Below are 12,097 nucleotides of genomic sequence, written 5' to 3'. Positions count from 1 at the left end.
TTGTATTTGAAAAGTTGTCAGACCAGCTTGAGCTCTCTTTGTCTGCTCTTCAATCTGTCGCAATCTCTCCATCAGCTCCATAGTCTCACGAGCAATCTTCTCTGTTTCCTTCTCGGCATTTTCACGTTTTTTTTTCTCGCTTTCAAGGAGAGCCCTGACAGGAGAATTGTGCATAAATACACATCTGAAACAACTGCATCCCCCCTGACAGCTCTTTTTTGAGTACAGAGAACACACTTTAACTCTGGAAGAAAAGAAAAAAAGAAACAAAAAGAGAGAAGTCCTTATTGCTGCCTTTTTACCTCTCCATCTGCCTCTTGCTCTTCTCCTCCTTGGCCTGGGCCTTCATCTGCTGCACTTCGATGGTGTCCGGTTTGCGTCTGCGCATGTACAAGTCATGATTCCCCATACACAGTGCCAGTATACGTTTGTTGATGCGAAGACGGGGTACATAGAAAACAAAGTCCTTAAATACAAAAAGCAGAGATTATTTATAGATTGATTCATGACACAAATTCTTAGCATTTCATTTATTGCTCAGTTGTGATGTAGTGTGTCTTCACAAAATGTGTTAACTATAAAAAATAAGTACTCATCAGTGAAATTATTTAAGTGCAAACTGACATCCATGGGAAAATGATACTTTTCTATGGTTGTTTGATTATATTTACTCATTTGAATTGTATTAGGCAAAATAAGTCTTATAAAAAGAAACAACAATAAAAACAAAGGCAACTCAATATGTACCATATACTATATATATCATATTCTTTTTTTAAGCCATTCCATACCGGAGATTTCTTGTCAATAGGTTTAATGACAAACTTCTTGTCATTGAAGGAAATGTTCCTGATTTCACTCCATGGGAAGCCAATCTTTGGAGTTAGCCTGCAATATAAGGAATTCATTATCACACTGATCATCACAAGAGTCATGCGCATTCAGGAGCCTACCAGAGTACCTGGAGAAAAATCACGCATCTAGTTGAGGTTAAAGCTAATTAAGATGGAGGAACATCGAAAAAAAAACAGGGTGCTCATGACTCAATTTTGAGCATCCTGACAGAGGGCTATGAATACTTATATACGGATTTATTTCCAATATATTTGCAAAAGTTTCCCCCTAAAAACTTTTTCATGTTTTCATTGTGGAGTGGTATGTGTAGAATTTTGAGAAGTAAAATGAATTAATTCAATTTTGGAAAGTGGCTGCAATCCAATAAAATGTGAAAAAGTGAATACATAATTTCTGGATGCACTGAAATCAGAAAGCTATCTTAGTTAATTTTACTCCATCTGATCAAATGAAAGTGGCCTAACCAGATTCATTTTTTAATAGTGTTTAACAACTACAGTATAAAAACAGGAGTTTGAAGACCTACTTATCCTTTTTGTCATATATGTTGAGACCTAAGGCGTCCACTCCTAACCACAGCTCAGTTCCTTTCTTGTTCTTGATACTGAAGTAGTTGACACCATACATTTCTAAATCCTGAGCTATCTTCAGGTATTCCACGATAGCATCCTCCCTGTGACAAAGTCTCATGGCATTGAATGACTTATTTGCAAAGAAGGGATAGATTGACTTTGGGTTACCTTAGCGTTCCCTTGTGCTCTTGATGCCACACTTGAATTCTTTCCTCCCACTGATTGTTATTCAGAATGTGCTGCTCTAAAACCCTGGATATATCATTGGAGACAAGACACCAGTTAGAATTCAGATAGCTGAAAAAGATAAAGTTTGTACCCAGAGGATAGCCTGCCTACCTTTGGGGAAGCAGCTTCTCTCTTGTTAGGTAGCCAGGTACATGATAATCTTTCCTAAAGTCTCCGTGTTTGACCTGAACTGCATATGAGGCTAAAAGCACAGCAGACTCAGGTGGACAGTAAATGTCGTCATTTAGGATGCTCTCTTTTACCTGAAGCAAAAAATCAATTGCAGTCTATCATTGCTGGAATTCATATCATTATATAGTAACTCACACAGAAAAGAACATGTCTCTTCTGAAGTTTTGTGCCATTTCTGTGCATGGATTATTTTTTAGTCAGTGTTGGATTTGTACTTTTAATGTGCAAAAAATAAATGTATCTGTTATAAGCCTTTGGAATACCCTATATAGTGGACGATTATTTTTAAACAAATGTTATTGAAATATAAGAATGCAAAGAAATTCCAGTTTTTGCATGCTTAAATATCACTAAAATATTTTGTGTGTTTACTAACCTGCAGAAAGAAAAGTCGTTGTGTTGCCTCCTGAATGAGTTCTTCTACAACATCCTCAGGGTAAAATTTGGCCCTGAACTTAATCAACAGAGGGTTGTCTCTCTTCACATCTTGGGTAGTCACCTGGGATTAGTACCCCATAACAAAGGGATGAACATAGCATGCAACTAATTAACCTCAATGGATCGACAATATCACGTTCATTTGTGAGCATCTGTCAAGGGTTGGCCATGTGAGACATTAGTAAGTTGACAAAAATGGCCTTATTTTCTTTTCATATCCAGTACATCCCACCCTTGCAGGAAAATAGGGCCCATGAACTTTCTTCTTACCCTCTTGTTGAGCCTTAGCCAGGTAGAGAAGCTTTTGCTGTCCTGGTATTGAAGACCGAAGAACCAGGTTTCCCTCAGCCCAATAGTTTTCACTATCTAAACAGAAAAATGGCTTCACATACATGTTCAGAGCGGTTTTATTGTTTTAAGGTGGTACCTGGTCGAAAAGCTGTTTGCCAGTGGTACTGGGCAAGATGGCAAATTCCAGCTCAGCATCCATACTCGTCACCCGAACATTTATCTGCCAAAAAAACACAATACACAGGAGAAATACATCACTGTTACACAATCATATTTGTCATTGCAAAATATGAGCAATAACAGAGCTGAAAAATAATACTACATTACTTTTAATCTAATTCTTTTCTACTAATATCTTTGTAGGTTCTGTTGAACTAAAATTTGTATCTTTTTCTGGTTCTTGGACAGAAAAAAAGAGCAAAAAGAGTGTTCCTTACATTTTTCTGTTCAACCAGGAGCATCCACTCACAAGAGGTTGGTGGAGGCTATAATAAAAAAAAATGAAACCCACAGTAGATTTTTTAGATGGGGTTCATTCTATCATAAATATTCTACTTGTATCAAGAATGAGTAAAAAAGGAAAAATACTGGTATTATTGCAGTTAAAAATCAATACACCGGAAAAAGTTATAAAAAAAATCCCAATGATAACTTAATTTTCTTTATGAAAGTGTACACTAAGCAATTGGGGAATTTTGACATTTTATTATGTTAATATATGATATCTCCAATTAACAGAGTATTTAGTTTATTTGTTGCATCATGTACAATGGGGGTAAATGGTTTCTAAAAGAAAGGTACTTCTTTCAAAGACAAAAAACACATTGAATGTGTATTTTGGCTAGCAGACCAAGTACTAAGTATTCTCCCCTGCTCCATTTTGAATTACGTACAGTGATTTATTTTTAACTGCCATACAGTACATGTTAATTACTAATCCGTAATGTAACAGCATAATAAACCTCAAAAACATATTTTCCAAAACGTGGACAGAAACAATGAAAAGTTTCTACTCACAGTTGACATGTTTCTTCTGTAGTAAAAAGAATTCTTCCAGTAGTTGCTTGTCGCCTTTTCTCTGTGGAGTCATATGAAACTGCTTGCAATACCAACACGGATTAGATAGAGTGAGAAAAAAAAAGACCATTGTATTGTTCCCAAGTACTTCTCTCTCATTTAATCCAATGGCAGCCTGGGGCCCAAACATTGCTTAGAGGCATACTTCATCTGACAGTATTTCTTCAAATACAACTTTGATCAAGTATCACTTACCCTGCAATGAATCTCTTGTCTTCCACAATAGCGACTTTTTCTCCATCTAAAATAAAGAATGATTGTTTTCCTTTGATATACAATGTTTTAACAAGAGATGAGAAATCTAGATCTGAATCAACTGTGTCCACTGGGGACTGTTTTCCAATGTTTTGAAGTATTTATGTACTCAAAACCCAACTTTGTTTTTTTCCTGATTGAAAGTCATTGAGAATTTTCCACTTAATCTAAGATTTTACTATGATGAGTATAAACTATCCTTGGAGCAAATTTAGCCTCAAATAAGAGAATAGTGGGTAAGTATCAAGCCTTTTTCCGGAGAAGGTTGAAGATATTATTTTGGTGGCTGTTTTCATTTAAAGCTATTCTTACAATGGTGCACGATGCAGATGCAAAGTCTCTTGCCAAAAATGATAAAGTAGCCAGACGTTTAATCACTACATCTGCAAATTGTCATTCTTGAAGCTTCATTTCTTTGGGATTTGGCAAACAATGTGACATGTGGCTGGCTAAGGAGAAGAAAGACAAGATTTGCTGTCTCTGGCTTCAAAAGTCAGGATTGTGCATCAACCATCTGTGATTCAAAGAAATAAGCATGATCTTAGAAAATCTGAGTTCCCGGAGAAAACCCACGCAAGCGCAGGGAACTCAGAAAGATATGTTTTCATTTTTTATTGAAGATTATATTTTTTTCTGTTATAAACTCTAAGAAATGTTACCTCTTATTCATTGCTAATTTTAAATCAGGTTTTATATCTCTGCCCATTACAGATCTTTTTGAGTCCATTTGTATCTTTATAAAATCCTGGAAAAGTCATGGACATGCAGTTAAAGGCATTCCATTTGTTGCAGAAATATCGTATTGTACTTTCCAGTTGGTAGATGATTTCAAAAGGAACTAATAGTATTTTAGACTGGTTGCCAGTACATCTGTCTTTAAGGATGTGGTGGGATTATTGATCAGACTTCCTTAAAATACGGATATTTTTATGGCCATTTGGAAACAACTAAGATCTGAGGAAAATAATAATTTCTATAAAAAAAAAAAGTTATTAATTGCCCTATAATTTGCCAAGATTAAAAAATAAACCATTTTGTCCGAGCCATAAAACTCAGTCATGCTGATAACAAAATGGTCACAAAGCTGCAATTGTACCCTTCAAGTGTTTTCTACATACTTTTATATTTTGGAGTACTGACATCAGTTTAAAAGAAAAGCTTAGAGACACTAAAGGATGAATAAAATTATTATACTCATTCATTTATTTATGGCGACCCGGCGGATTGAGTGTTTAGCCTGTCGGCCCTACAGCTCTGGGGTCATGGGTTCAAATCCAGGTCGGTCTACCTTTGTGGAGTTTGGATGTTTTCCCAGGGCCTGCATAGGTTTTCTCCGGGTACTCCTGTTTCCTCCCAAATTCCAAAAACGCTTATTGGACACTCTAAATTGACCCTGGGTATGATTGTCCATCTCCTCGTGCCCTGAGATTGGCTGGCCACAACTACAGGGTGTCCCCCGCTCACCTGGGATATGCTCCAGCACCCCCAGCAACCCAAATGAGGATGAAGTGGTTCAGAACTTGTTTTCTAACATAAGCAATTATTGCATTTTTTATTTGTTTTACTTACTGTGTTTTTAATATTACCTCAGGCATTTTAGAAGATAGTATTCTTCCTGATCTGGTCTTGTTTCGCCACGACATCACCTTGCTTGAGCGTGCCCGTGTGCGCGATCCCGTCAACTATTTTCCTTCTTTTTTTCTTCTTCTTCTTCTTCATCATCAACAAGAGAGGACCACCCAGCAAACACGGCGGCCCCATCTGGGTGACGATTCAAGGAATTTCTTCACCATGACGGACGAGCAAGAAATCATGTGCAAGTTGGAAAACATACTGGAAGTACGGTAAGGCTGCAAAACATGTCAAAAGACGATCAGGCAGGCTGATGTTTTGAGAAAGGTCAGCGAATGCAACACGAGCCCCCCTTTGGCTGCTTTGTTACCATGTTAGCTAACGGGGGCTAACGGTTGCCCGTGCTGCTTCACCGGTAAACGAGAGAAGATCGCATTGTTTATTTGCCTCATGTCATGTCGCTGTAGTAGAAACATGTGTTCTGATCATCCATTCATCATCAGTCCAGATGTTTAGGACATTCCGGATGTGATCTGGTTTCCATGGCGCGCTTGAGCTAGCGAATTAGCCATCATCCGTCTGTCAGTTTGGGACCCATTGCTGGATGACTGCCACATACTGATCTCAATGCCATATTAATATTACAAGTTTATAAACTTGCAGCTGCAGATCATGCTTATAGTGTGTGATTCCCCCCACCCCCCACTACAAACACACATTCAGCGTGATGCTAACTGTGTCATTGATGTAGTTGCAATGGCATTGACAGTCCTTTGTCTGACTACTGTACACTAAAAGCCAATGATAATTTGACAGACTTCAGATATGGCCCAAATACGTGATCATCATCTGTTGTTACCATGGAAACCACATCTCCCTATTGTCATGAATCAATTCTATCAAAGTTGCAATAGAATATTTACGCATTTTACATAAATCAAACTAAAGACATCATATTCTTCTTAGTCTTGCTCTTAATACTGGAAAGTTGATAATTTCTCAAAGCCAAAAGCTAAAAGATTTTAATTAAACAACATCAATAAACTAAAAATAAATTTGATGGGAGCGACCACACGCTAGTTTTAGTTATCAATCAAAATAACATGTAACATTACTATTACGTTTATCAGTGAAATAATTGAATTCCTGTCTGGGTTCGATTCTCATTCGTGAGTGGTTTTCCATTTAGCTGGGACAGGCTCCAGCACCCCCCGCGACCCTTGTGAGGATAAGAAGTCCGGACAATGAATGCATTTATACCTTTCCACGTCCTGAATTATTTAACCAACCCATAAATCAAGTTGAAAAGTCTTAAAAACATTATTGATTATTTTTTTAAAAGGTCTTAATTCACATTAAAATGTCTTAAATTGCTTTAAATACTTGAACTTTTGGGCCCTTATCTACCATATAAAAATCACTTTCTGACATGGTTGTTTACAAGTTACTACTTACAGATTTTCTTCTGTGAAAGAAAATGAGCCAAGTGTCCTATTCTTGTGCCAATAGGAACAAAACAGTCCAAATGCAGAAGATCAAGTCTCGTCTGAAGGTTGAGTTTGAAGCATTGGAGTCTGAAGAGAAGCATCTAAAAGAGTACAAGCAAGAAATGGATCTCCTCCTGCAAGAAAAGATGGCACACGTTGAGGAACTCCGACTCATACACGCAGATATCAACGTGGTGAGTGCAAGCAGGAACATATCATGTGCTAGAGGAAAATTGCTATTTAAAAGTAACAGAAATTTCCAAATGTACATCTTACTGTTATTTCTGTTTCACTAAAGATGGAGAGCACAATCAAGCAGTCTGAAAATGACCTGAACAAGTTGTTAGAAACAACTCGCCGCCTCCATGATGAGTACAAACCTCTGAAGGAGCATGTTGATGCACTGAGAATGACTTTGGGGCTGCACAGACTGCCTCACCTCAGTGAAGAAGAGGAGAAACTATCTCTGGAGTCAGTATTTTACACACTCACACACCTATTTGCAGACATACCACCTTTGTGGAAGGGTATCACACATTCCATGTACTTTACAATGAAAATCTACAGTAGTTGACACCCCTGTGTATGACTTTTAATTGAAAGTATGTTTCCCCAATTGAACCTGTAAAATGGTTCCACTTGAGAAAAGCCCAAATAACAAAAGTTCCTGCATTGAATATAGTCTTACCGATTTTGGCAGCCAGTAGCCACACAATTGTAAACCTGTGAGCGTGATGCCGTGGTCTGTTAAGTTGAAAAAAAGCATCACAAGGCTATTAAACTATAAGAGTGTCTGACCTTTTAGTTTTTTATGGGTGTAAAGAAAGGTTTTACCTCCAATTCAAAATTTTACAGGGTGGCAGTGCAGTGAAACCTGCTCTAGACAGATTATTTCTTCTTGTTCAAGTTCGTACTGACTCCTGAGTCTATAGTATTTTGTACCAATTAGGAAGTTAGTAAAATGGATAAGTGGTAAACACTTTTACAGAAGCTAGATTAGTCTAATATTTCTACATTAGAGAAACATGTAGAGTGAACAGTAAAGGTCCAAGCACCTTAGTTGATCGACAAGTGCAGTTTAAACCACTTTAAGAAAGTTCCTTCTGTCCTTGATAAATTGGGGGGAAAAAATTGATGGCCTGTCATTTGAAAGGTTGCACTGTGATCTAATGAGTGCCAGAGAGATGACAACTCTGTTCGAAGTAACACGAATGTCATAAGCTACTTTTGCGAGTGCTCTCAGTTTTACGATGCCTTCTAGTAAATCTGTTGTAAGAAGCTAATTTTTTTCGTAGCTTTATTTAATTAAAAGATCATTGGAAATTGGTTTATGACACTCACGTGGGCTATTACAGTCTAAAGGTTGCCCTCTACTGGCTAACCCGTCACCTACAACTAGCAATAATGACGCACTGCCTTCACTTGGCAATGTCCTAACTTCCAGAAGGCAGCCCTCTACTGGCCAACTCTTAATTATTCTTCCGCAATTAGGTAATCAGGCTTGATAGAAAAAAAATTGCTTCAAGGATTGATAGATACTGGCCCTAACTACATGGTCACCCAATTTCAAGCCATTCAGTTCACAAATGACAGAGGAGTAGGACTATAAAGTTAGTGTACACAAGAACAACAACCTGAGTAGAGACCTGAAATGCCTTTAGCCTCTAATAAGTTGGAAAACCTCAAGCGTAAAGTAAATAACCTTAAATGATTGTGGCACTTTATCAAAAAGTACATTTCCAACAAATGGTAGCACATCCGTAAACACGTGTAATGATTCAATTTTAGCTTTGAGAAGTTTGAGAGGAAAAAAACAAGTGTGAAAAGACAACTAAAAACCTTCACAAGCATGAAGTAGTGATTATATTGTCCTCTAGGGGAACTGAAAACATGACGGCAAGAGTTCCACTTTCCTAATAACATGTTGAGGTGAAAATAATTTTAATAAAAACATGGATCGGTATCTGTGGAATTGGAATTTTTAGTTTCCATACGTTTAAACTTTACTAACTTGTTTAAATCAGTTAAATTCAATGTATTCATTACCTACTTGTGTGAAACGCTGCAGTCAGGCTCTGCTCAATTGAGCAGGTCAATACAAGTCTGGAGGAGTTCTGCCTAATCAGATGTGTGCATTGAAGCAGGATAAAGCAGTTCATTTGCAGTCTATTTTTCTAAAGCAAGGTACTCTAAACCGGTCCGCATGGGCCGCTGTGGGTCTCTGTTAAACCCGATGACTTTCCAGTTAGAATAAAATCCCCTGCATCCCTTTGTTGAATAGTTTGAAGATCCCTGGTCTAAAAGGTTGTTGGCTGGCAAAATCAGGAACCTTTTAAATATTTTCTGTAAAGCTGCAATAGTGTAATTGAGCAAAATTGGTTGATAAACTCTTTGTTTTTGTAACTAGGATGCTGAAAATTACTGTTATTCTGCTCTCTGTTCCACAATGCTTTTAGACTGGAGGCACATTTTTACAAAGAGAAAAGTAATTCTGTAATCATGTTCTCTTTTCAATAAGTGCCTACTGAAATTATATTTGAAGGTGTGATAGAGTAACTTGGAAGAAAATTAAGTCACACCTTATATCTGTTGGGTGTTAAGAATATTTTCTAATACACCCAGCAAGAGTGACATGCACACCAAAATGAGCTTTTGGTTTGGTCCCAAAAAAATACAATTGAGATAATAATACATTCAAATGCATTGAAAACGTAATATTGTAATTTATCTTGTGTTAAACAAATTCATTAAAACATGGTACATTGATGGATAGGGGGGTCTCTTAGATGTATTCCACTGTGAATTGGACTTCATCACAAACCTATTTCCAGAGAAACCAGAGAGAATAATGAAAGAGGATATCATTTTTTTTAGGGGGAAAATGCGCCAGAGGGGCATAAAAACCCAAGGCAAAATTTATTCCTAGCCCTCCATGTTCGGAACAAAGACACTCACATTAACTCAGACAAACACTCTCACTAGGAGTGTACTTTGGCCAATAGTTTTACATTAAGAAGAGAGGGGAGGGGGAAAGAATGTGAGCTCGTATTCTTTGTGGTGATGTATAATGGAATAGAGGGTTTGTGATATCCTGCAAATGAGACTAACAGCCGGGTTCGTTGTGTCTGTCTTGCCTTTGCTAGTTACTTTGAGAAGCAAAAAGCAGAATGGCAAAAGGAACCTCATGAGCCAGCTATCCCAGAATCCCTTGCTGCTGCAGCAGCGGCGGCGCAACAACTTCAAGTGTCCCGCAAACAAGATGCCCGTCAAACTGCAACTTTCCGACAGCAACCACCACCCATGAAGGTATTTACCAGTCAAAAAAAAACAACAAAAGGGGAAAATTAACTCAAAACAGTATGGGATACATCTTCATCAATATAATATGGATTTGGAATTTAAAAAATATATATAATGTCTTCCAACCCAGCCAAACGATCCTCTCAGTGTTTAATAGTTTCTACTGCACTGAAGAAAAATACACTGGCTATTTTATCCAAAGAAATTGCAAAGAAATAAAATGTTTTGCATTACTTTCTGGTCGAGAAATAACAATGGTTGGCCCTACTTGGAGTCATTTTCTGCTAGGCTGAACATAAAAACATGACTATTAAATTTAATATGCTATGGAATTGAAGTTCTATCATCTTTAGACTAAACAAGACTGTCCCTTTTCATTTCCACTCTAGGCTTGCCTCTCGTGCCACCAGCAGATTCACCGCAATGCACCCATCTGTCCCTTGTGCAAGGCCAAAAGCCGCTCACGCAACCCTAAGAAGCCCAAAAGAAAACCAGACGAGTAGATTTCTAACAAGCTACAGTATTTAAACTCCAAAAAAAATGGCCCATTTTACTGATCTTGAATCAGTCATATGCACAGTTGTGCCAGAGCTAGGCATTAGGAAAAAAAATCCCACAAACTTTGAATAAATGTTTTATTAGTATTATACTTCATTAAATATCAGTCTAGCACTAAGCCAGGTTTGGATCCTATATACGTTGTGTGTTTCTATCTGTGTTTTTGCTGTATTATTAATATGTAACTGTATAGTCTCCCTTATTAGGTTTATTATTGCTCAATCGTGTTCCGCCAATAGCAGTTAACAAAATAGTCATTGGTAATTATCCTGTTTATTGCCTTAGATAGTGTATTGAAAGTTCAGTTTTTTTTTTTTGAGTCTGTTGCATGCGTGCATACGTAATAGTTGTTAAATGTGATTTGTGGCCCTAAACATGAATAGAATAGGTTTAATTGCTACATGAAATGAAATGTTGTTTTAATGTTTACAATGGGAAAGTGACCTTTGACCCATACGTGGAGAAACCGGCAGAAGTACTTGCTTTAAATTTGGTTCTAAGTTTTCATACGATGATATGGGAATAAATGTTTCTTTTGTACTAAAATGTGTCTTATTCAAATCCTACAAGTCAAATCTTGACCTCAAAATGTGAATGAAGCCACAACGTTTTGGATTTGCATTTACCGTCTAGTCATTTTATTATCCTTGCAGCTGCACCGCCCGAGCAAAGTTCTTTTTCTTTCACTTCTCCAAGACACATTCTGTGTGCAATGTTCAGGCAATCAAAGGCAAAGTGATTTTGGATCGTTTCACCAGCCAGAGAAGGTGACAAAGAAAACTACGTCACACAGAATGGTCGAATGCAAATGGGGAAAAGGACAAAAATCAACAATTTAAATGGCAGACCTGTAAAAAGTGCCACCAAAGTCAACAAATCCTTAACTAGTTTTAAGAAATCATTGAATCCTTTTGTGTTATCTTGCTAACAAAATAGTGTAAATTAACAGATTTTATTTAAGTTTTTTTCTTATTCATTTAAATGGAATATATGTATTTTATATATATATATATATATATATATATATATATATATATATATATATATATATATATATATATATATATATATATATATATATATATATATATATATATATATATATATATATATATATATATATATATATATATATATATATATATATATATATATATATATATATATATATATATATATATATATATATATATATATATATATATATATATATATATATATATATATATATATATATATATATATACATATATATATATACATATATATATA

General features: G+C 36.4%; 2 protein-coding genes across 5 annotated transcripts in view; one reads left to right on the top strand and one right to left on the bottom strand.

Moving 5' to 3' along the window:
- LOC144207909 (moesin a-like) overlaps positions 1–6,083 on the bottom strand; it is a 10,774-nt gene extending 4,691 nt beyond the window's left edge. Inside the window, exons 1-13 of one of the 4 annotated variants that reach the window (XM_077733585.1) lie at positions 5,495–6,082; positions 3,849–3,894; positions 3,594–3,768; positions 3,014–3,061; positions 2,713–2,796; positions 2,556–2,651; positions 2,224–2,346; positions 1,767–1,918; positions 1,596–1,679; positions 1,382–1,528; positions 792–888; positions 303–466; positions 24–154 (exon numbers count right to left, since the gene is read on the bottom strand). In XM_077733585.1, the coding sequence (XP_077589711.1) occupies positions 24–154; positions 303–466; positions 792–888; positions 1,382–1,528; positions 1,596–1,679; positions 1,767–1,918; positions 2,224–2,346; positions 2,556–2,651; positions 2,713–2,796; positions 3,014–3,061; positions 3,594–3,602 (1,135 nt within the window). In that variant the 5' untranslated portion in view covers positions 3,603–3,768; positions 3,849–3,894; positions 5,495–6,082. Of the gene's footprint in view, positions 1–23; positions 155–302; positions 467–791; positions 889–1,381; positions 1,529–1,595; positions 1,680–1,766; positions 1,919–2,223; positions 2,347–2,555; positions 2,652–2,712; positions 2,797–3,013; positions 3,062–3,593; positions 3,793–3,848; positions 3,895–5,494 lie in introns of those variants that run through there. The other 3 variants (XM_077733587.1, XM_077733588.1, XM_077733586.1) reach the window with 3 other exon arrangements.
- On the top strand, positions 5,530–11,371 carry zc4h2 (zinc finger, C4H2 domain containing). The gene is made up of 5 exons (XM_077733590.1): positions 5,530–5,752; positions 6,990–7,161; positions 7,266–7,438; positions 10,111–10,273; positions 10,657–11,371. Exons 1-5 carry the CDS (start codon positions 5,700–5,702, stop codon positions 10,768–10,770), a joined length of 675 nt encoding a protein of 224 aa, XP_077589716.1. The 5' UTR covers positions 5,530–5,699; the 3' UTR covers positions 10,771–11,371.
- The last annotated feature ends 726 nt before the right edge of the window (positions 11,372–12,097 follow it).

This window comes from Stigmatopora nigra, chromosome 14 (genome assembly GCF_051989575.1).
Source record: "Stigmatopora nigra isolate UIUO_SnigA chromosome 14, RoL_Snig_1.1, whole genome shotgun sequence".
Taxonomy (NCBI): domain Eukaryota; kingdom Metazoa; phylum Chordata; class Actinopteri; order Syngnathiformes; family Syngnathidae; genus Stigmatopora; species Stigmatopora nigra.
The sequence above is the reverse complement of the archived record's forward strand: the minus strand, read 5'-3'. Positions and strand labels throughout refer to the sequence as shown.